Source organism: Podarcis gaigeae (assembly GCF_964106915.1).
Source record: "Podarcis gaigeae genome assembly, chromosome: 15".
In the NCBI taxonomy this organism is placed as follows: domain Eukaryota; kingdom Metazoa; phylum Chordata; class Lepidosauria; order Squamata; family Lacertidae; genus Podarcis; species Podarcis gaigeae.
The window spans coordinates 23,766,821-23,792,137 of record NC_139692.1 but is presented as its reverse complement, the minus strand read 5'-3'; the positions used below and the strand labels follow the sequence as shown (position 1 = coordinate 23,792,137).

Below are 25,317 nucleotides of genomic sequence, written 5' to 3'. Positions count from 1 at the left end.
CAAATTTTGAGCTAGATGGACAATATAAGGCATTTTTTTTACATCCCTTTACACATTTTAGCTACTTACTTCTAAGGCAGGATACAGCCAAATGTTCTCTAGGGTCCCTTTTGGTGTGGACAATGATGGATGCTGTCAGAATGGCTCAGTGGTAGAGCCTCTCCTTCTACTGGAGAAGATGAAGTGGGAGGATCACAGTTATTGATCCCCAGCCCTCTACCAATTGCAGCTTCCCTGTGATAAGGAAGCGGCCCTAGGAACCTGGAAGAGTGTGTGTTTTGTTTAGCATCCTAGACGGCTTTTGGAGCTTATAAAGACCTAGGCAAGCACTGAGGAGTGGGACCCTAAGGGTGATGATGCCAGGGGGACACAGCCAGAGGACCCTGCTACTTGGGCAAGACTCTTTGGCAAAGGGTAAGGCTGTGAGGAAGGGTGGTTTGTCACCCATTTTGCTGACATCGTTCTTCACTGTGACCACTTAAGGCAATGAACCTTCATTTGAATTCAGCACCTATAAATATCAATCCATACTGAACTGGTTTGCATCTCCTAAACCAACAAGTAGGCCTTCCTTTGGAATGTGGACGTCTCAGAATTTCGGAACACAGCTAAAAAGATTATCGAAGTGTGTTAAAAAAATATTTTTTAATAATAATAATAATTTATTATTTGTACCCCGCCCATCTGGCTGGGTTTCCCCAGACACTCTGGGCGGCTTCCAACAAAGATGAAAGATACACTAAAATGTCACATATTAAAAACTTCCCTGAACAGGGCTGCCTTCAGATGTCTTCTGAATGTCAGGTAGATGTTTATCGCTTTGACATCTGATGGGAGGGCGTTCCACAGGGCGGGCGCCACTACCGAGAAGGCCCTCTGCCTGCTTCCCTGTAACTTGGCCTCTCGCAGTAAGGGAACCGCCAGTGTCCGGGCAGAATGATAACGTGCATTTAGGAATCTGTGCACTGAGATAAAAATGCATACAGTGGTACCTCTGGTTACGTACTTACTTTGCTCTGGAGGTCCTTTCTTAACCTGAAACTGTTCTTAACCTGAAGCACCACTTTAGCTAATGGGGCCTCCCGCTGCAGCTGTGCCGCCGCCACACAATTTCTGTTCTCATCCTTAAGTTCTTATCCCGAGGTACTATTTCTAGGTTAGTGGAGTCTGTAACCTGAAGTGTATTTAACCCGAGGTACCACTGTATTTAAATTTGTTTTCTGTGACAAAATACATTATCCACATGTGAATTTTTATTTTTTATTTATTGCATTGATATCCCACCTCTTTCTCCAAGGAGCTCAAGGTGCCATACATGGTTGTCGCAATAACCCTGTGAGGTAGGTTAAGCTGAGAGAGTTCACCCAGTGAGCTTCATGGCTGAGTGAGGATTTGAACCCTGGTCTCCTAGGTCCTAGTCTGATACTCTTAAACGCTACAACCCACTGGCTCACTTGGGGAAAAGAGACAGAATGGACTTAGGACCGAACACGTACAAAATGCATGTGGGCCAGAGACTGACTGATTTGCCCATTCCAAGCATAGGTACAGTCCAGCATTACCTCTTTCCCAGTTCATACAAACCAGACCCATCACAGAAGGTCCTCAGGGGGAGGTTTGCTAAAGCACGCACCATCTGCTCCTGCAATTTAGTGAACAACAAAAGCCACCCAATCTTTTAAAGACCATTTTCCCTCTTTGATAAACACACATGCTAATTATAGCCTCCTTCCCTTGAGGCTGACAATTACCAATGACACAAAATAACCCCCAATGACAGGCAACTGCTGCTGCTCATTATCAAGGGGTTCTAAGCCACATTTCCTTTCTTCCTTTGACGGCTTCGCTGGCCAAAAAAAATACACAGGCACTGCCACACTGAATCAATTCATTTCTGGGGCAAACCAATCTTGTTATGGGTGGAATGGAGAAACCAGCCCCAACACATTCTCAAATAGTACTAGAGCTTAGGATCTTCCGATGAAACTGGTTGGCAGGTTGGGTGCCTATTCGCCCTTCTTTATAGAGGACAGTCCTCTGTTTGAATGGTCATCTGGTCTATGTTAAGTCTAATAATAAGATGGAAGAAATGGAGAGGTTTAGAAATTGCCCATTGATGGCCAGCACCTGCATAGAGGAATGAGGAGACCTGCAGGTCAACTGTTCCTAGTACTCGCCATTATGGGGAGAATGAACATAAGAACATAACAGCAGCCCTGTTGGGTCAGGTCAATGCCCCATCTAGTCCAGGATCCTGTTCTCATAGTTGCCAACCAGATGCCCCTAATAGGAAACCCTCCAGCAGGATCTGAGCACAAGAGAACTCTCCTCTCCAGCGGTCTCTAGGAACTGGTTTTCAGAAGCATCATTCCTGCCTCCATTTGTGGAGGCGAAGCAGAACTTTCACGGCTAGCAGCCAATGAGAGCCTTCTTCTCCATGGCAATAGCCTTCTTCTCCAGGTATTATATCACTATTTGAATAGCTATTTCTAAAGTTGTATCTATGCGTCCAAATTAACATTAGGAGGAAGGGTCGTTGTGAAGGCTTGGAGCATCTGCTGTGCCTGCACATTCAATCCCTGGCACCTCCAGGCAGGGCTCAGAGAGAAACTTCTCTGAAATCCTGGAGCACCACTGCCAGCCAGTGTAGATAGAGCTGAGCTAGATGAAACAACGGTCTGACTTATTTTAAGGCAACATCTTATGTTCAAATGTAAAGGTAAAGGTAAAGGGACCCCTGACCATTAGGTCCAGTCGTGACCGACTGTGGAGTTGCGGCGCTCATCTTGCTTTATTGGCCGAAGGAACCGGCGTACAGCTTCCAGGTCATGCGGCCAGCATGACTAAGCCACTTCTGGCGAACCAGAGCAGCACACGGAAACACCGTTTACCTTCTTGCTGGAGCGGTACCTATTTATCTACTTGCACTTTGGCATGCTTTCGAACTGCTAGGTTGGCAGGAGAAGGGACCGAGCAACAGGAGCTCATGCCATTGTGGGGATTCGAACCGCCAACCTTCTGATCGGCAAGCCCTAAGCTCTGTGGTTTAACCCACAGCACCACCCACACCCCTTCAATGTTCAAATGTAACTGATGCCAATCTTACACAAATCTGTGTCCCCTTTGTTTGGTGAAGTCCATGAGGACAGCACACAATTTACCTATGCATGTTGCTGCCACGTGATGTGGGCATGGACATTGAGAGCTTTAAAAGATAATTCGGCAAGTTCATGGAGGGGGAAAATCCCTATAGTTGCTCCCCCCCCCCCAATGATGTTTGCATGCACTGCTATGGGTTTGGGGGCAGCATGACACTGACTGCTACTCACTGGAGAGTCAGGGCAGGTTAGGGATCATTATGCCCAGCTTGTGGGCATCCCAGAAACATCTGGTTGGCCACTGTAGGAACAGGATGCTGGACCCGATAGGCCTTTGCTTGGATCCAGCAAGGTCCTTCTTACTAGTGGCATGCAGTCAGTGGACTAGCGGGACTAGGCTATTCCCCTAAATGTTCCCAGTAAAGCAGAGTATTAAAGTATTAAAGCCTGAGGCCTCCTTCCAAAAGCTTGGGAAGCTTCTGCTCAGCTTAGGATGCTCACATGCCCCCCACATTGCCCTCACAAGATGGCACCTCTGGCCCTAACTGTTCCCCTATGAAAATATTCACTGCACGCCACTGACTTCTTATGTTTTTATGTCAACCTCCAAGATGGTTGTATGAATGGAAGGATTTAAAATGTACTTGTTTTTAGAACATGTAACTGTTTTAGAGTGTTTTTGCTTTGTTTTTAAATTGTATCTATGCTTGCCCCTTTAGGCTGCTTAGAGATGAAGGGTAGGATATAAATTCAATAATAATAATAATAATAATAATAATAATAATAATAATAATAATAAAATGGGTTCACACCTCTGCTGCAAATTGCTGGGAAAGAGCATAAATCAACCCTGTCTCTGTAGCAACACCAACCTTTCAGCTCCTTATTTTACTCCCTGCACCACATAAACAGCCCTGGGCCTCTACGCAGAAGTGTTTGGCTGCAAGGAAAGCCAGCCAGGATATTAATGCTGATTCTGAATAATCTGCACATTAAATGCAGGGATCTGGGCACACCCCACTGGAAAACACTCAGATGGGTGGGGGAAGGAGCCTAAAGCTCTAATTAGCAAGCCCAGAAAGCTCTAATTAACAACCCCAGATGTAAACCTATCTGGCTAGAAGATAAGGTTGTGTACACTTCCTGCGAATTCAAGGAACCACAAAGCGCATAACAAATATTTATTGGTGCAATTAATCTTTGAAAAAAACGAGAGTGGGGTTATCAAAGACAGGAAGATCACTCCCTGCACTCTGTTGGCTTCTTTTGCACAGCAACCATATTTGCACATGGAGTGATCAAGATTCGGCAAATCTTTTGGATGCCGAAGGTCCCAGTTTCAATCCTCTACGTCTCTTAGTAGGGATTGGAAGAGAGATGGGGGAGGAATCTGCCAAAATCACATTCCTAAGCAGACTCACATGATTTAATCCAGACAGATTGCTACCCAGATTGAATCATGGGACCAGTTCAGTACATACAGCCCTGGGGATTCCTTTGGGAGAGGGTCCGAAGGTTGCAGCAGAACTGCCTCTGTTTCTTGGAAATATATTTTATTTGAACACACATTTGTTTTCAGGATTTCCCATTAAAAGTCCTTGCAGGGATGGGATGGGGCAGATTTAGTTCTGCCTCCTTGCAGAACTGGGATGGATTGGACAAATAAAATTAGCTATCCTGTCTTGGTATAGTGCAACTTCCTATGCTGCTATCTGGTCTGCCAAGCAATTCAAACATTACGCTATCTACCTTTTACATGGTAAAGTTTAGATGTGCATATCAGTGAAACCTCAAAAAGGATGCCCTTTGAACACTGAAAAAAGCCCAAGTAGCTTACAATTTAAATAAACAAAAAAGGCAGACCATTTTTGGAAGGAAAGCTCACCTTTAATATGTTCATTTTGCCTGCCATTATAAAAGCACACCAGAAAACCTCCCCTACACAAATGCACCCAAAACTAATTAATATTGCTGCCACGGATTAATCGGCAACATCTTAGTAGATTATTCTACCAATTTAAATGTTTGTGGTCTTCCTGAGCCAGGCTGGGGTTGTGGGTGGATCTCCATCTTTGACTCGCTCAGATGAAGGCAAGAAATCCTTTGCACCAGAATTCTTCCTCCCTCAAATGTCAACTGAAATATGGGCCAGTTGCTTTCAGGAGAACTTCGCTGAAAAGGGCAAAAGAGGAAGCGGGGCAGACAGTCAGCGCTGACTACTGCTCTCCTAACCAGGAAAGAGAGTGTCACACCAATAAACAGGCGAGTCAAAACCTACACATGCAGGAGTGGTCTACCTCTGACATGGAAGGCCCTCCCTTGTCTCCATTATCACCCATCTGTGGTCCTCTGAAGGCCATCTCTCTGGTAACTCGCGGGCAGGGAAGACTACTGAAGTAAATGGGGTCCTGGCCCAACCCAGGCATCTCCTTGTGCTCTTTTAAGCACCATCTCTGCCCAATTAGGCACAGAAGGGTCCAGAGAACAAGTTCCACCTGTGGAACCAGAGTAGGAGCTGTCACAGCCAGACACCAGTGGGAAACCTGCAAGCAAAACCCAAGCACAAGAGCCCTCTCCCCTCCTGCAATTTCTAGAAACTGGTAAAGGTAAAGGGACACCTGACAATTAAGTCCAGTCGCGAACGACTCTGGGGTTGCGGCGCTCATCTCGCTTTAAAGGCCGAGGGAGCTGGTGTTTGTCCGCTTCCACAGACAGTTTTTCCGGGTCATGTGGCCAGCATGACGAAGCCGCTTCTGGCAAAACTAGAGCAGCGCACGGAAATGCTATTTACCTTCCCGCCGGAGCAGTACCTATCTATCTACTTGCACTTTGATGTGCTTTCGAACTGCTAGGTTGGCAGGAGCTGGGACTGAGCAACAGGAGCTCACTCCATTGTGGGGATTTGAACCGCCAACCTTTCGATCGGCAAGCCCAAGCGGCACAGTGGTAATCAAAAACATTACTGCCTCTGACCATGGAGACTGAGCATAGCCCTTGTAGCTAGTAGCGATTTGCAGACTTCTCCTCCACAAATTTGTCCAATCCTCTTTTAAAGTCATCCACGTTGGTGGCCACCACTGCCTTTTGGGGCGAGCAAGTTTGCAGTGTAAATGACTACTACTACTACTACTAATAATAATAATAATAGTAATTTATTTGTACCCCACCCATCTGGCTGGGTTTCCCCAGCCACTCTGGGTGGCTTTCAACAGGATATTAAAATACAATCGTCTATTAAACATTAAAAGCTTCCCTAAACAGGGCTGCCTTCATATGTCTTCTAAAAGTGTGGTAGTTGTTTTTCTCTTTTACGTCTGGTGGGAGGGCGTTCCACAGGGCGGGTGCCACTACCGAGAAGGCCCTCTGCCTGGTTCCCTGTAACTTGGCTTCTCACAGTAAGGGAACCACCAGAAGGCCCTCAACACTGGACCTCAGTGTCCGGGCAGAACGATGGGGGTGGAGACGTTCCTTCAACTACTTTATTGTATCTGTCCCAAACCTTTCAACATTTTGCTTCATTGGATGTCCATAGGCTTCCTGTGTTGTGAGAGAGGGAGATAAACTTCTCTAGATCCACTTTCACCATGCCAAGCTTATTTTTTTATATATAAACTTCTTTTGTGTCACCTTTTATGTGCCTTTTCTCTGAACTAAGAAGTCCCAAATGCTGCAACCTTTCCTCATTGGGGAGTCACTCCATTTCTTTGATTGTTTTGGTTTCTCCTCTTTGAACATTAATGCAGATCTAAATTATCTTGGACAGAGTTAGATGCCAAGTAGTTTGTAGGTATTAACCAGTCCTATTGGAACAAAGAGATGGCAATAGCTGCTCCCCTATTAACTTAATTCATTTTAAAGAAAATGTGTATATTCCATCCCACAGTTCCAAAATAAAAATATAATAAATAATAATAATAAACAAACAAACCTTAGTAAAAGAGCTGGCAGCTAATGAACTGTTTGTGATAATGAAAAATGAATGCTGCACTATCAATTTTCCAAAAGTCACAAGAGTCAGCAATGATGGACCTTAGCAAATGACCTTCAGTAAGAATTTGCTCTTTTCAAATCTATACTGACAAACCAGCCAAGGTCCATCACAGTTTCCGCTGGCCTACTCACATCCATTGTACGAGAGGCTAAATTTGGATCTCTGGTGGATTCAAGACTCTTTCGTTTCGTTTCCTCCCCTCGTTTCTGCTCGACAAGGGACTGCTTTGGTATGCACCCTGCATCCTGTTCTTTAGGAAAATCCCCCCAATTTCTGTTATTTGTTTGCTGTACTATTTACAATAGCAATCATCTGCTCAGTGGCAACTCCCTTTTGCTAGGGTGCAGGCAGTGACCCTCCAGATATTGTGGAACTCCCAACTTCCATCAGTCCTGGCCAGCAAGGCCCATAGCTAGGGATGATGAGAGGCATCTAGAGGTCTCTCCATCCAAGTTTCTCAGGCTAAGTTGGGGAAGCCAGTGAGTAAAATGGTATCTCATCACATGAAGCATGCAGCAGGATGCTGGCAGGTTAAGTTAGGCTCAATGAATTTATGCATTGCTTCTCACAAAAAAGCGATTTATAATGAGAATAGAGTGCAATTAAAAATACCGTACATAAACTATAAACATAGTTAGAATAAAAGCATGCCCAGAAAACAAATGTCTGGGGCTGCCTGACACCGTAGTGATGACAAAGGCCTCCTCCACACTGTATATTAAAGCAGTAACAGCTGTTACCTGCATTAATAAACTCCAGTTCCCAGGATTCTTTGGGGGAACTGCTTAAAGTGGTAGGATACTGCCAAAGTTGGTGCCCAGTGGGAGAATATTCCTCAGACAAGGAGCTATTACAGAAAGTACTACTTGAAATGGGCAATGCCTTGAGATATTTCTCAAAGCCCTGTAGAGGAGATTCTGCCCGCCATTAGTGGATTTCAGACACACTTCCTTTGACGTACATTCCCCCACTACTCACAAGGCAGGCTGATGGGAGAAAACATGGAATCATGCACTGGAATACATAGAGCTGGGCTGCGTTTGTGCCGGGGCCCCATCACTGGGTGGAGACTCTATACTAGCTTCCTGGAAGGCAGATCCCTCTTCCTTAGTGGGAGGGAGATGAGGAGGGGTAAGACAGCAGGGAGGTCGATGAAGTTCAAATGCACTGGCAGGAGTGCCAAACTGGCTCCACAACAACCTCCACACCACCTCGTCCTTCCCCAGTGGTGCATAAGCTTGGGGTTGGAGACCGGTTTTGACAGCAAGGTGCCTGTCTCCAGCATCCTAGAGTCGCCCAATCAGCAGGAAAGAAGAGCTTTTGAACCACTGTGAAGAAGTATTTTCACCTTTTTCTGCTGACAGCAGCCAATCAGAGTAAAAAGAGGTGAGTCAGCCAATGAGGATCACTCTGGAGAAGGCACTGTATTCTCCAAAGCTAAGTTTTGGGAGACATTGAAAACACAAGGCGCTCCAGTTTCAAGAGAATGGTGCATATGCTTCGTTACATACAACAGCACTGCACAGACAACATAACCTACGACGATACCAGGTCACTCCAAAACACCCACCCATCTACGTGCACAGAAAACAGCAGGTGAAAGGCAACACATGGAGATCTGCATAGACCATTGCAATACATCCCCAGTTGTGATGATGATATAATCATACAATGACTGCATTATTAGAATGCAGTATAAACTTAGACGGGGGCATGGCTGAGAGGGTGTGTGGCTGCAACTGTCATGAAGGGGCCCTGCACTTCTGAATTTGCCGCTACACTACTGTGCCCTCCTGATACACAATGGCGATCCAACTGCCAGGAAGCCATCCCAGTGGCTCCATCCCAGCTGGCAAGCTGCTTCTGGACCAAAGAGCCATGAAAGGGCAGAAGGGACACACCTGGCCCACAGCCAGACAGCATTCACTCAGAGGTACAGCTTCTAAGATCTAGCACCTCTCTGCCCATGGCTGTACACAGAACAGTCGGCATGGTGGAACTGGATTATTTACAACAAATCGTTGCCTAATAAACCTAGTCCTCTAGGCAATGCAACACAGAAATCTAATAATACAATAAAACATCAAAAGTTAACACCTGCACACAAAGACCTCTGTCAACGCACAAAGAGGGCGACATTAATCCTGCAAGGATAAAAATAAAACGCTTCTTTCAAGCTTCTGTGATTCTGCAAATGAGTTATATAATTTGGGGCAGTTGCCGAGATAGAGAGATAAATGAATAAATCACACTTATTTATTTAGCATTGCTGTCCTGCCTTTCTGCCGCCAGAACACCACTTGAAGCTGTGTGTACAAGCTACAAACAAAATAAAAACATATCTTTTAACGTTTAGAAACACACACACACACACACACACACGAGTAAAGCTCAAAATGCAGCGGGGGTGAAGGCGGTGCTAACTGATGGAATCCACAGTCACAGGATGTGGTGATGGCAACTAGTCTCAATGGCTGGGCAAATCAATAGAAGAGGCAGAGACGCTCATCAGCAGCTGTTAGTCACAGCGGCTATGTAGGACCCCTAAATATAAAACGTCAGGAAACAACTTTGAGGCAGGACAATGGTGTCCAAACCTTGCCTCTCAGAAGCATCTGGCTTGGCCACTGGGAAGCGGAATGCTGGATGAGAAGATGGACCCTTTCCATCTAGGTCCAGCAGGGCTTTTCCTATCTTCTTAAAACACCATTTGCACCATACTGCAGTCAATAACTGAGATCATCTGGGGAAGCACTGTTAGTGGTCTGCCACGACTCAGATTAATCAATGAGAAGTCATGTCTTCAGTGCTTTGGGCCCAACTCTGTTGAACTCCCAGATACTAGAAGTCAGACCGGCACTGTCCCTGCTAAATTTCAGGTGCCTGGTTTAAAACCGTTTTTATTTCAGGAGGCTTTTGCATCACGAATGCTTCCCTTGAAAATGTTCCGGTGCTCTACGTTTACATTTCTGAGGTTTCATTTAGGTTCTAAATTTTGTATAGCATACACTTTTGACTGTAGCCAGCTGCTTTGAGACCTAGATGACTAAAAGTGGGATTTACATTTCAATCAATCCATCAGCATGAAACCAAATCAAGGAACCTTCCGTCAGCACTAAAATCCCTCTTCCTCTGGCTGCTAAAAACCAAAGAGAGATAACTTATGGTAATTCAGGCAGAGTGAGCATCACCACATAGCTACATCCCTGTGCATTTAATAGGGGTGATCACTAAAGACAAGGATCCCTGTGGTTGAGCAGAAAGGCAGCAAATGGAGGTCAGGGAGATGCAGGAGGGAGGGTAATGGAGATGGGAAGGTTTCTCTCTCTTAAGCAGTCTACTACACCTGTCTTAATGGCTCGCTGCCTCTTCCTTTACTAATGCAATTACGTGCAACCTAATCAACCAGTTTTACAGGAGGAAAAACCCAACAATCACTCAAATATTTTTTAGAAAACCATTTTAAAGAAAATAGATTGCATGAGAAGCACAATGATCAGCACAAGCTGCTAATTTTCATTATCTGTTCCAATGTGAATAACCCATGCAGCGCGTCACTCCCCCCCCCCCCACACAAAATCACTGCTACTTCTGGACTTCAGTAGAACTTCGGGTCATCTTTATTACTTCAAGCTGCAGATGCTTCCTGCAATCTGCAATTCAGAGCTCAGGGAACAAAATCACTGATCAAGCAACCGTTTTCTCCACGAAGTTGTCACAAAAGCAACAGAGGCTTGCAGAACCTGAAATGCTGAAGGTCACGAGACTCTTTTGTCCACTTTGTTACAACAGACCAGCAGCACAACTTACGACGTTATGAGTTCTTACAAATTCTCAGTTATCGCAACGGTAGCCTCTTGCTTGAACAAAGATCTCCAGCTTCACAAAGGAGAGCACTTCCATCTCATTGTTTATGAAACAAGGAAATGCTACTGATGTTTTCATTTTAGAGGACACAGGGCAAAAGGCAGGGTACTGTCCAGGACGAAGTGGGTGGATATTTACATCATGGGCCTGGCTACCTGCTTGATTATTGGGATGCCCAGGTGCAGAAAAGGAACTTTCAGCAAATGCTAGGGCTGGGTGATACAACAGCCAAAACTGGTTTGAAGTCCATACCGTGAAATTGGTTTCCTAATGTTTGACCTGGCAATATATTGCAAATCATGGTGTGTGTGTGTGTGCTATGCGAAAATCACAATGTGGGAAAAACAGTGAAGCCAGGCAACGCCTCTCTCGATTTCTGCAGCCCCTGATAACTTTGCCTGCTCAGTTCTCGCCTGCCTCATGCAGGGGGCAGCAAATCACAATAGAAGGCACCAGCAAGAATCACGATGAAGGGAAAAACCATGAATAATAATAATAATAATTTATTATTTATACCCCGCCCATCTGGCTGGGCTTCCCCAGCCACTCTGTGTGGCTTCCAGAAAAATATTAAAATACTGTAATACATCAAACATTAAAAGCTTCCCTAAACAGGGCTGCCTTCAGATGTCTTCTAGAAGTCTGGTAGTTGTTGTTCTCTTTGACATCTGATGGGAAGGTGTTCCCCAGGGAGGGCACCACTATTGGCTGGCATTGAAGCCAACCAATGCTTCTACATAGCTCCATTCTTATTTCAGACATTGTGATATATCAGTATATCACAATGTTTAACTGGTGATATAACATGATGTTGAAAACCAGGTATCACCCAGCCCCAGGACATGCTGTAGTCAGATGCACTAGAGGGCATTGTAAGTGGGAATGCAGAGGATGAGATCAGGAGGATGAGTTTTCAGGAACAACCCAGAGGTAGCAACAGAAAAGGAAGTCATCAGTCAGTTTCAAAACGTGGCACGCTCCTAACTTGTGGAAAGGGCTGGGTGAACCTGTCAATTTCAGTTTCTCTCTATTTCTCATTTTCCCCAGTCTTAAGTTCAGTCAGCTACATTCCAAATTAGATTCCTTTTCTATTTTAAGTCCTCATGAAAGTTCACCAGCAGTTTAATGCAAACTTTTCCTAACACACTATTTTTGGTAGGCAATTCCCATTAACATGCATATCTTTTCTTGCAAAGCATATTTTCCCAATTCTAATACCTTTAATATCATTATTTTTGCTTACATATGCATTTTTATGCAAGCTTTACCCTAACAGATGCATTTTTGTGGTCATTACTTGACTGGAGAACTGCACTGCAAAATTCGGGAGATGTGCAAATTTCAAAAGATATGTTTCAGGTTGCGTATTGTTTCGGAAAGTGTGAATTAGGTAGGTTTGCCTTTAAATGTGAGCCAAACTGAGTTCCTCCCACATGAATGAAATCCAGAAAGCCTGGATGTGCTGCGAGCTCCTTCTGCTACCCAAAGGGGCTTCTTCGCTGGAAAAGAAGGAGTGTATCCAATGCAGCACTGGGGAGCACATTCCTTTAGTTCAAGGATTTGTGCTTGAGCAACGAAACCTCCCCCTGCATGCCCCTAAAACCTGTTTTGGCAGCTTCTCCAGAACAGATTGGGAAGGGTGCAAGGCATGCAGAGGGGAAGTTCTGTTGTGCAAACAAAAATCCACACACTATTGCAATGAGTGCATCGAGTACCTTCCTGAAGTTTGGCAAGTCAACTGAAACAAACCTCCCACTCCATGCTGAGGGTTAAGAAGGCCTGATGCAGTTGGAGAATCGCTGACAAAGGGAGCTAGAGGGGAGGGGTGTGTACCCCTGGATGTATCCTGGGCTGCCAAACCCGGAAAAGAGGCTGTGACTAAGACCTGAGAGGTGTAGCAACATCCTCTGCCAACCCTTTTCTCCTACCCTTGCTATGTCACTCTGCCTCCCAGAGGTGGCTGTACTGCGCACAGAGTCTGTAATTTGTAAATCATTCTGGTCTGAAGCACCCTCTAATACGCAAGATATTCTTGGAAACACTCCCTCACCCTGTAATCTGTGGTCAGGAGGACACATTAGAGGTCAGCCCAAGCCTGCAATGTTGTAAGACAAATTGGGCTTGTAAAACCAGAACCTCCCCACACATTCCTTCAGTTGTATCAATCACTAAATACTACTTAGGGTCACCCTTTATGTACCGTTCCAAAAGAGAAAATGCATCATCATCATTTTCAGAAAAAGAGGATCCAGATTTGTATATGTGAAATTTATGTGTAATAGATGCAAATTTAGAAATAATGACTATAATTTCAAAGGGAAACGCAATGTAACTCGCCAAAGGGGTGAAGACAGTCCAGCTGTGTCTGCTTGGGAAAATGCGTATTTTAGGTAAAATGACACACAGGAGTGTGTCTGTTAGGAGAGATGAACTGCTGACCAGTTTTTGTGAGGACCTAAAATAAATAAAATGAATTTGCAAGTTGATTTGAAAATGTAGTGAGCTGAGCTTCAGAATGCAGAAATGAGAAATGAAAACTGACCAAGTCATCCACCTCTGCCCCCTGAACACACCCCACTCACAAAGCAAAGGGCCCCTTTTGCTGGTAAATAATCACACAGAGATTGCCATCTCTTGTGCAGTTGACTAGGAATCCTTTAACACTCTCCAGCTCGGAGACATCTGGCCACGTTTCTTGGAGATTCATGCGATGTGACACTCGTTAGAAGGTCAGTGGAAAAAAACTGTCAGACAGGAAGTCAGCCTGTCAGTGTCAGCACACCAGGCACTATGTGAGAAGCAACAGGAGCACGCCGCAAGCCCTGGTCTCAAACCACCAGGCATTTGCCAACCAGGACTATGTGATGCCAAAGGACAAAACACACAATGCAAAAAACACACACTCTTGAAACATTCTTCAGCTGGGCCTTTTATTACAGCGGGGGTCTCCTTCCTTGCCAAGAAAAAAAATGCAAGGCTTATCAGACAGGCAAAGCAGGCATCGCCACCGCACAGAAACAGTGGGCAATGCTCAGTCTTGCTGGATTATCATGTTTTCATTTCATGCATCCGTATCTCTCATCTGTGTGGCTGAGTCTACAGTTCCTGCAGGACATGAGAAAAGTCCTGCTGCATCAGACCAAAGGCCCATCTGGGCCAAGGTCCTGTTTCCCACAGTGGCCATCAGAATCCCTCTGGGGAAACCCACAGCCAGAACATGAGCGCAACAGAACTCTCCCATTGTTGCGCTCCAGCAAATGACAGTCAGTGACACATTGGCTCTGAACCTGAAGGTCCCATCTATCTGCCGTCCCATCTATCTAAACCTCTCATGGTCTTCCACCACCAATTTGTCCTAGCCTCTCTTAAAGCCATCTTGGCTGGTTTCCATCACCACAGCTTGGGGCAATGAGTCCCACAGATTAAGGTGTTGTATGAAGAATACGTTGTCTTGCCTGTCCTGAATCTTTTGCTAGTTGGCTGCACCAGGTGGCCCATACTCTTTGAATGAGGGACCACTATCTCCACACTGTGCATGGTTTTATAAACCACAACCACGCCCCCCTTCCTTTAATCAGCCAAGCAACAAATTGTTAAGCAAATTCATGGTGGAGAAAGCTATCAGTGGCTACCAGCCACAATGGGCACGCTCTTCCTCCATAGTCAAGAGGCAGAATGCTGCTGAATGCAAGTTGCTGGGAATCACAGATGGGAAGGGAACTGCTCCTGCACTCAGACCTTGCCTTCAGACTTTCTGCAGGCACCTGGTCCACCACTGTGAGAACAGGATCCCTTGGACCAATCTGGTAGGCTCTTCTTTACGTCCTTGCATAGATGGCAAGACTAGATTTCATAGGGTAGATCTTGGTTGCACATTAGGACAAACTTTTAAAATGAACTTTTTGACAATGGATGGAACAATGGATGGGGGTGAATTTGCTTTTGCTGGATGGCTTCAGAGAGGAAAGCAGGCAGCTGTCTGCTGAGGTTGTTCCATCTCTGGGTTTGCAGAAGCTTGTTCCAGGTGACCTACAAAGCCCCTTCCCCCATTGCAAGGCTGCCTGCCTCAGATGGGGGTCACATGGCAGCCTAGCCAAATGCAGAAAGTGGTCCCTGAAGCATCCAGAAAGTCCTATGCAGGCAGAGAGTCGTTTCTAGACTAAAAGAGCAGTTGTAAAAAAATGTCTAGGTTGACATAATGTATGTGACACACAGTGAGCGTGTGTGTTTCATGCCTTCCTATTAAGAACATTTGAAAAGACAGCTAATTTCCGGAGGATGGGTCAATTACAGTTCCTTATGTGGAACGACACCTTCTCAGCCCCCGAATGAACGACTCCAAATGGTAACTTCCCTTGCCAGTGTTTTCTTCCCCATACAGCTGCTATTGCAATTGCTGAATCTTTGTTCGATTGCAACATTTGATTCTCCCAGCCCTTCAGCTCTCCCCCTCTTTGGGCTCTTTTCCAAACCAGATGCGCAGCACTCCTCAGCCACTGCCACAGAAGAGGGATAGAGAAAAAAAGCTGCTCTCCAGGCCAGTACCTACAGCAAGCAGACAGGTAATGATGCTAGTCTAGAAGTGATGGGCAAAAGTGAAAAGGCTGCTTTTGCAACAAAACAGATCCGACAGCCTTGCTTAAGGAGTGGGCAGGAAAAGTGGCAGAGTGACATTTACAACTCCTTTTGCAACCCGGTCCTAAAAAGAATTTCCTACTGAGTTAACTGGGAAAGTTCTTTCAGGTGTACAAAGTAATATAAATCACAATAATTATACGTGTTTGTAATGTTCAAAGCACTTGGCTCTTTTGCGTATGCCAGCGCTGTAAAGGAGGACAGCATTCTGCAGGTAAGGTATCAAGGCTAAGAAGAACAACTTGAATAAAGGCCACTTTTAATAATGTCATTAGTCCTTCCTTTGAGGAAAAGGGTGAACAGGATTAAAATTGTGACCCCACCACAGTTCTGATCTGAATCAGAGGGGCCTACGCCTTGTGTGACTTTATTTTGGAGTAAGTTGCACTGCAAAGAGTGCACAGGATTGCAATGGCAGCAGTTCAAGTTGCTATTTCAAGTTCACACATTTTTACACATGATTGTTCCTAATTGTAGAACAGAGGAGAGAGAGTGTGCGCACATGTGGGGAAGACTCTTTAAAACAGAAAACCAAGAGAGCTCGCAGAGGGGACAGATTTGTTTTTCTTTTCTTTTGTTTTTAAAGAAACAAGGAGCGCAGTCTCTCAAATATTTATTGCAAGCTACTTAGGAGACCAAATATGACTCACTTGTCTTTGTATAATAAATGGCACAGAGAGCCATTCTAGACCCCCAAGCCCAATTCCTCTTTAATGCTAAGTTTAATTTTGGCCGTCTTGTTTGCAGAAGGCTCCGGAGGCTTTTGCAAAACAACAGGACTTTGTGTTTGTGTCTATTCCTCCCAAGATCACCCCAATCTCCTAGGAGAACACCTGACAAAAGGCATGTTTGGCCTCCCACCCAGCTGCCCGCTTTCTCCTTTCACGCCAGACATTCTCAACATTTTCTTACTGAGGAAGAAAAGGCGCCCTGTTGCCTTCAAGGCTTCTGTCGGTTTGTGGATTTTGCAGAACAAGCAACTGCCGATGTTTGGCACACCAATACCTTGATGATGACGATGATTCATGAAACTTGAATCCCTCCCTTCCTCCCCAAAGTAGTACAGGGCTGCAGGCACCTCAGGGATAAAACAATACAATTAAAAATAAAAACGTACTTAAACCAATTAGGGGTGTAGTCAATCCTACTCCTAACTTAAGAGTAGACCTGTTGACATTAATGGAGATGATTAACCTAGGTCCATTAATTTAAATAGGTCTGTAGAATAGAACTTAGCTGGGTACAACCCTTAAAAACAATCACAAACTCTTAAAGTTAATAATTTTCAAGGTCACTGGGGCAGTATTTTGCAGCCATCAAATGCTTGGGTGGAATCATAGAATTGCAGAGTTGGAAGGGAACCCCAAGGATCTAGTCCAAGGTTACTTCATCACTGTACTCTCATAGATTCCCAGATATTCTACATTTACTCATCTGCTGAAACAGAGGCAAAAAGGCAAATTGAAGGAACTTAAAAGGCACAATCCAGGTCCAGTAGTAGAGCTAAAAGCCCCTCTCAGCAACCTTTTTCTCTGCCAGCACTAGGAAAACACAAGCCCATTCTCTTGTCCATATTTCTGGATGGTACATAAGGTTCTTTTTTTTTTTTAAAAAAAAAGCACATTACTTTTTAAAAAATGAAATAGTCATATGGTCCTAGTCCTCACTGTGGCAGGAGGAAGTGGAATATGGTCAACATGTGCTGAAGACCTAGGAGGAAAATGAAAGAAACCCCTCTGCTGTCTGGCAGTGGTGTGACTTGCCCACAGAAGGGCCACTTGGATTTTGCTGACTGAGGCAGCTACCTCAGTCTGCCTCATGGACAGGCCGGTCACATAGTCCAGTAACATCCAAAGGGTCACAGGTTTCTGATCCCTGCCATAGGGCACTGACCAGTCATCAGATTAGGTCCTCATCTTGCATGAGGTCTGCAGAGATGATTTTGGACACTGCTGCTGGACTTCAGAAGTGCCACCTCTGGGCAATTCCAAGATGGCAGCCAAGTTGTTCTCAGAGGACTAGCCTGTGAGACTTTCTTACCACCACCACCACAAACTGCCCCTTGCTTCCTTTAAAAAAAACCACATAAAATGAGTGAAACTTCATAGCTGAGTACAAGCCAGACTCTTGCTGGCATAGAAGTGGGAGATCAATACAAAATCTTTTTTCAGAATTACACAGAGGCGGTGAGAGAGTCAAAGCTTAGAGGTGAATGAGGAATTAAAGACAGCTCTAGAGAAGTTCAGAACTTAAAACAGTGGAGGTGGAAGGAAGTTAAAAGCCACTGGATCCAAGCCCAGCTCTGATACAGGACTACTATAAGACTGAGCAGCCAGTTATTATTTAAGGGGAGGCGGGAGATCAGGGCCAAGGAATGGAGTGAAGAACACATCACAGCATACTTGATCCAGGTAGAATATTGTCCAGGCAAAAAGCCCAAACAGGATGCTTTTTTTAAACAGCCTTTCTGGTCTAGGTCACTGCTGTCCAGTTATTATGTGGAGCAGCAAAAGGAGATCAAATCACCTTTGGACGAATGCACCACCTGCCCATGAGCTACCAGGCCCAATTCAGACATTAGCAGAGGGGTTGGCAACACGGCACCCATGGGTGTAATGTTGCCCTTGAGTATTTCCCTAGCGACTGTGAACCCCACCCACTGCCACTTACTCACTGCCTTTTTGGCCATGAATTAGTGACCTTTCTCATCCCTTGAGAAGTGCATATCGCTAAAGGAGGAAGTTATTAGTTAGCTAATTAATAGTATTTATAACCCGCCCTTCACCCGAGGGTCCCTGGGCGGGATTACACTCTTCCCCACTTCCTCTTTCAGCTCAGTGTGCTTTCCAAGGCTCAAATTAAATTGTACTGGCTCCAATTCCCACCACATCCCCAATCACTTGAGAAAACTGGTGTATGTGTGTGTGCACACTTCTGAGTCTTGTGGTAGACAGGGACTGATCTGTGGGAGGAGGAAGCCAGAGGGATGTGGAAAGAACAACCCTTGCTCAAAAATCCAAATGTGCCCATAGGCCTACAAAAGGCTGGTGGCCTCCTGAGTTAATGCTACTGTACAAAACCCTAAATGGCTTGGGAGTCAAGGGCTAAAAGGAGCACCTCCACCTGTATCTTGCGACCTGTCATTTGGAAGGTCCTGATGGTAGTTCCATCTGTAGGACTAGTATGAAGAACAGGGACTTCTTGGTGGCTGCACCTTGGTTATGGCATACCCTCCTGAGGGAAATCAGGCAGTCCACCTTTTCACCTACAACCAGTAAGCACACAATGACTGCAAAGTTTATTTATCCAGGTGCTTGGTCAAGAGTTTTAGGACTTCTTACACTTCTGGATTTGACCTTTTGTCTGTAGTATGTTGCAATGCAGCTGTATATAAAAAGATGATTCATGCAAATCATTCTATGCTCCCTTTGGGAGTAAGGGCGAGTTATAAAATATAAATAAATAACAATAAAATTATATAGGAGGCCCCAGTGGCCAGTCTAGGTGGGCAAAGCCAATCCAGTGCTTGCGATTACATCACTGCTCTGTCCTGCAGTACTCTGACTCGCCAGATGGATGGATCTGTACACAAAAGCAAGGGTTCCTGGAAACTCTACATTTCACCCCACAAGTCCCACCACGTATCAGCTTACCTAGTCCAGATCATAGTGTGATATAGACAGAGAACAAGACATAGGAGCTCAAAACAACCCAAGCAAGGCAGCCAAACAACAAGCAGCAGGATAGGAAAAAGCATCCTGGGATCATTGAATAGCCTGGAACATTCAAGACCAAGCCAAACCCCTTTAACAGAGGCCTGAGTCACACATTTATGCACATTGCATGATTTCGCCACTTTCCACAACCAACAAGTGAGCACCGAGAATGTAAGAGAAGCCCTGCAGTTGGATCAGTCCCAAAGCCCATCTAGACCAATACCTGGCTTTCATAGTGGACACCAAAATGCCCACAACTGCAGTTTTCCCACCTGAAAGCCCCAGAAACTAGCATTTACTGAAGACGGAACATAAATCACTGTGGCGAAGCTATTGGTACTGGCTCCATTGCAAAGCATTGCATTGGAGGATGATGGAAGACAATGTGAATATTCTACCTGGGGGTGTTGTGTCTTGTGCTAGTGAGAGCATTTTGCTCATGCTGGCCGGTTGAAGATATGCCTCAAAGCACATGGGAAACATTGGCTGAGATCAGGAGTCAAAAAGGGCAGGCTGAACAAGATTTGCAGAAGTCATGGAAGCAACTTCGTGCCCTTCCCCTCTCCCTCTCACAGCTAGCAAAACCATAATCATGTAAGAAGCGTGCTTAAGTTATGCAAGTCACAAAAGCCAAGTGTCCCGTCCCCCCCACAATAGGCTTTGGGTTGCCATGGAGCTCAGCGTGGTACACACAGTCTTGGTTCCATCCAAGAGGCACAGAAGTGCGATGGGAGTCAACTCTTGATTACGGGTGGGAAAGGAAGAGCTGGAATTCACAACTGTAAGAGATGCTACAATATTTTTTTAAAAAAGAGTCCTCTATAAAGTCATAGGGCCATACCTCTTTCACAAGCGCACAACAGCAGCAGCACAATGGACTGAAGTGCAAGACACTTGCACAGCTCTGTGACAATGTCTGGAGGGTGGGGGGAGGATTGGGAAACCTTGCTTGGGTACACAGAGGTGATCCTCTCTGAACCCAACAAGCTGAGAAAAAAGATTACATCCAATTGTTCTCTCCATATAGACCAGCTCTAGGAAAAGCATATTGCAGTTTACTTTAATTGTTCATATCTAGATAGCATCTGGGTAGGGAAACGAGCCTCCCTTAACCTGGGGGTGTTTGGAAGCCTGCTAAATCTCCTTGGCTGTCCCCTCCTGCAAAAAAGAAACTCACATTTGGCTTCTAATTATAAATGCCTTTGCTTCATTAGCTTTCTGCAGTCTCATCAGCACATTAATTAACTTCTTCCCCAATGTGACCTCATTGGAACACCTCCTATTGTGAAAAGCAGTATTTTAAGGTGAGAGACAGGACACTTGCTCCAAACGCCTTATTTGTAGTTGTGACAACCCAATTGGCTTCCGTTTCAGATCTTCAAACACCAAGGCATAGAAGCAGATATAGCTGTGCACTCTCAGTTGAAATTTGAATCCAGATATAGCCAGGGTGTTCAAATATGGATAAGTACCAGCCATGCAAATTGTAATCCCACATCTCTGCAGTGAGCAATGGCAGGCCACTGTATTCCCATCTGAGCCCATAGTCCTTCCTTTCTCAGCCAAAGCAATTTGCAAATGCTGCATTTCAGCAGTAGATCTCAGCATCTATATCTGGCTCTTCATCATTGACATACATAAAGATAAGGAAGTAGGGCAGTGGGTGGGGTGAGGTTGCTGAAACACATCTCACAACCATGGGGGTACAACGGAAGGGGTGTTACTGGGGTGAGGGGTGTTCATGGGGCACAGACTCTGAACTTTCCCCCCTGGTATCTCTGGGTAGGTAATGAATTCAAGAGGTATTGAATTTAGAGAGTGGGTGGGTGCGATTGGGACATTACTTTATGGAAATCAATTACTATAAGATGACCTTATCTAGAGATGATTTGAGGGAGTAATGAATGAGGGCGTAATTAAAGAGAAATTGAACAGCTATATAATCTGGTGGGAAATTAATCGGGGGTAAAGTGAACTGAAGAGGAACTGGTTTGGAGTGATTTGGGGGTGGGGGGCAATTTGCAAATGCATTGATTTGAGATTATTTGGATGGGAAATTAGCCGGCCTGTGACATTCAAATTCTAAAGCACACCTATGCATATAAAATATAGTATATGGTAACATCACACATTTTCATTTTCATTTATGTAAGCGGTGCAGAATCTTTTAAACACCCAGCAATGCAACACCATTCCCCTTCCCACTGCCCCATCCAAGGGCCATTCAGTAGTGCTGCATAGCCAGGGGCCAGGGAAGAAGGAATTTTGGCTGCAACAAAACTAACCAAGTGCTGAGAGATGCTTGATATTTTGTTATGCCTCCCATAGGGCTGAGTCTGGGAAAAAAATGATAGCACTTGAGGGGGGGGGGAATCCAAGCCTGCACTGAGCCATGGTGTTCCATTGATGATTTAAAAATAGACCCACATTTAATATGCTGGTTAGAAAAAGTGAAGCCTGTGTGTGTGTTAGTTCAATGATAGATGGACTATAGAAGGAAAAGCTAAGCAGATCAAAACTGCCATGACCGACCTGGCCCAACACGTTCCTAGTTCAATTTCATCCTAAATCTAATAATCCCACATATCGGACATACTGTCCAACACATATATGGAGAGAGATAGAGAGAGATTGCTTAAGGAAAGCACAAGCTCTAGGATTACAAAGCTTTATGTTTCTGAATAATCTAGTTTGAACGACTTCCGACACACATGACACTCATTGCTTCCCCAGTTATTAAAGTCACTGGAACAACGGCACATGTGATAATGATTTCAAAGCCATCAAGTTGGTCATTTCTTTAAGGATGCTTTTTGCTGTGCTCCTGTGCTTTTTACAGCAGCCCTAGCATGCAAATAGCAAAGCAAAGCTTTGATTGATACGGAGGTGAGTGTTGCAACAAGCTTTAACTGCTTGCATTTCTGTGTGTCCGTCTGCTGGTTAAAGGTGCTGGATTTCTACATAGTTGTAGCCAACATCCATGTAGGAGGCTGCCACTAGTAGCCACAATGACTGTGTTTTACCTGCCAGAGAAAGCATGCTACTGAATACCAGTTGCTGGGAATCTCAGAGGGATGTTGTCCTCACATTTGGGCATCTGACTGCCCCCGGTGAGAAGATACTGGACTTGATAGACTATTGGCCTGATCCAGTAGGCTCTCATTACATTCTTATGCCTCGTCAGAGCATTCGTCCACCTAGCTTAGGAAAGAATCACAGAATTCTAGAGGGAGAAGGGTTATCTAGTCCAACATTCTGCAGCACAGTGATGACAGCATGGTCTACTGGGGTGGCAGACATGGTGCCCTCCATCTGTGTGTTGTTGGACTCCAACTCCCAACAGCCCCAGGCCTCACAGCCAAAGGCAAGGATGACAGGATCTGTGCTGTGACTTGGGTATCAGGCAACTTCCTTTGTGGACTGTGTCTGGATAGATATCTCTCCCCACCAATGATCATTTTCTGAATATGGGTGGGGGGCAACATCTGTTAGCCAGGCAGCATCCACGAGAGTCGTGGGCCTGCTGTCTCCAAGAACAGCCTGCAGCTCTCAGTGGGAGAGCATCTGCATTGAACATAGAAGGGCCCAGTGCCAATCCTCAGCATCGGAACTGAGAGACACCCTTGTGATGGCCTGAGACCAGTCCTGGGTCCTGAAAGTGGTGAATCAGTGGGTCCGACTGCGTGCATAAAGAAAGCTTCCCATATTCCTCTTGAGGACTCTTTCCTCCATTCCTGAGAAGATGAAGAAGCCAGAGTCTGGAAGATGCCCTACCTGTCTGCTTCCCAGATGCCAAGCTCTGCCAGATACCCTGGAGAACAATGGCTTTACTACAAGGAGGCCTCGCAAGGAGGAGGCTGGATGCGGCCACCTTCCTGGAACTAGCAGCCTTCGCAAGCTGTTGTTTAGAAGCCAAGGGCTTCACCAGAAAAATAAGAGGAAGGCAGGGACTCAAGCGTCCGCTGGGCGATTCCGTTCCTCCTTTAAACTGGGAGAGGAGGAAGGAGGCAGCACTCTCACCACCGTCCGCATCGCCGCTGAAGCTGCTGGCTAGCGCCTTCGGATGAAACGTGCCGTCTACCTCCCCGCACCCGCCCCACCAATAAATGCACATGACACTGCAGTGCGTGTGTATGTGTGTATGTATGTATGCGAGGGTGCGCGCGCCAGGCAGATCGGCCTCTCTGCCTACTCGCTGCAGAGCAGGATCGAGGAGCCCGATGCACAAATGCAAACGCGCGCGCGAGAGAGCGCGCAGCACCCGCTTTAACCCCCCTCCCTGGACGCGCGTCCCACAAGACAGCTCCGGCAAGATGTCAGCGGCGCTCCTGCACGCGCGGCAGCGCGGACACGCCGTCCCGGAGCGGCCTCGCTTCTCCCGCCATCGCATCGGCGCACACGTTGAGGCAACAAACCACACAGGCTGCCAAATCGCTGCCATTCATCCTCCTCCTCTTTTCCTCTGCATTCCTCTCCGGGTGGAAATGCAGATCCGATTTTGGAAAGCAATCAATCCATTAGTTAATTAATTAATTAGCGTGGCTCCGCCTTCTCGGTTCTCTCGGAGGAAAAGGGTTGACTCAACCACTCTTTCCCCCAGACGCACAAAACAACAGATCGGGATTTTTTTTTCTTGAAACAATAAATAATGGGGTGGTATCTTGTGGCGCCCCCTCCAACCCACCCGCCGCTGTTTTTTAAAATTATTATTATTCCGGCCTAACTCACGCTCTGGCTTTGGGGAAACCCATGGAGAGGAGGATATCCAGGGAAGAGCCGTGCTTGATGGTCCCCGTGCGCGGCTGCCTGTTCCTCCGGGGGGTGACTTTGCTGTACAGGTCTTCCTTCGCGGCCATGGTGCGCGGCGTGGCGGGCTGGTGCCGAGCGATCATCCGGCCATCGCAAACACACACAGGGCAGGCGGACTGGTGGATTCAGCGGCAAGAGCAGCAGCAGCAGCAGCAGCTCCTCCTCTAAGAGGCTCCAGGCGAGGAGTGGCGCGCCTGGCGCTGCGCGTAAAAGAAAAGGCTTCTCGGTTCCCGGGGCGGCGGCGACTTCCTGGGTCGCCGGCGAGCTTTCTTCCCGAAGTCACTCGGCCGCCTCTCGCCGCTCCGGCTGCTTTTGCAAAGGTGCTGCGCGCCGCTGACGCCTCCCGCCCTGCCCGCCCCTCCCCTCGGCCGCACGTGCGCCCCAAACGAGAGCCATCCAATCCGCGCGCGGCCTCCGCCGCCTTCCGGAAGAGGCTGGCCCCCTCCCCTTTTGTTTTCCTTTCGCAATCAGGAATTTCTGAATGGATCAAAGAGGAGCACCAAAATAATAATCCGGGCATGGGCAGGCGCGAGCAAGCGCGCGCTCTCCCCGCCGCTCTCTCTCGTCTTCTCCCTCCCCCGCACCTCTTGCCAACAAAGCCCCGCCCCCTCTTTTAAAGAAGCAGCCGCAGCCCCTGTCACAGAAACAGGCGCGTCCAAGAACATGGGAAGTCTTGCTGAGGCTGAGCTTCATCTTTCTGCAAGAGGGGAACTGGACCTCCGAGATCCGGAACCTCTTGCTGATACTAGTATCCCGCCCGCATCCACAAGACGTGGAGGAAAGAGGCACGATTGGCAATATTCATTCATTTGGGATGTTGGTCCTTCTTCTCAGCCCCAGCTCCCCATCTGTCAGAGAGACCAGGGTGCTGGGGGGTGACTAGTGCTTTGCCCCATAGTTGGACCCATTAAGAACCAAGGCAGCCCCTTTTCGCATAGCCCTGTCCCGAGTGTATGCCTTTAAATGCCCTTGGGTCAGGGTTTTTTAAAACCGATCAGCGTCCACGCAGAGAAAGGAGATGCTTTTCGAACTTTCCGTGGTTTTTGTGTTCTATGTGAGAACAACTAAAGCCAATTCTGAGGTCGCCCCCCGCCTCGTTGTGCGTATGTGGTGCTGGCTGAACATACCACGCACACATGCATTTAAGCGTCTCCATCCTACGCGGTAGGAAAGTCGAGACGTTTTCACAGATGCTGAGCTC

The 25,317-nt window shown here is 46.3% G+C and overlaps 1 protein-coding gene across 1 annotated transcript in view; it reads right to left on the bottom strand.

The window, feature by feature from the left end:
- Positions 1-24,694, bottom strand: part of UBASH3B (ubiquitin associated and SH3 domain containing B) — a 73,915-nt gene extending 49,221 nt beyond the window's left edge. The window contains exon 1 of the mRNA XM_083714007.1: positions 24,036-24,694. Within this exon, the coding sequence (XP_083570133.1) occupies positions 24,036-24,199 (164 nt within the window). The 5' untranslated portion in view covers positions 24,200-24,694. The remainder of the gene's footprint in view (positions 1-24,035) is intronic.
- Positions 24,695-25,317: the final 623 nt, after the last annotated feature.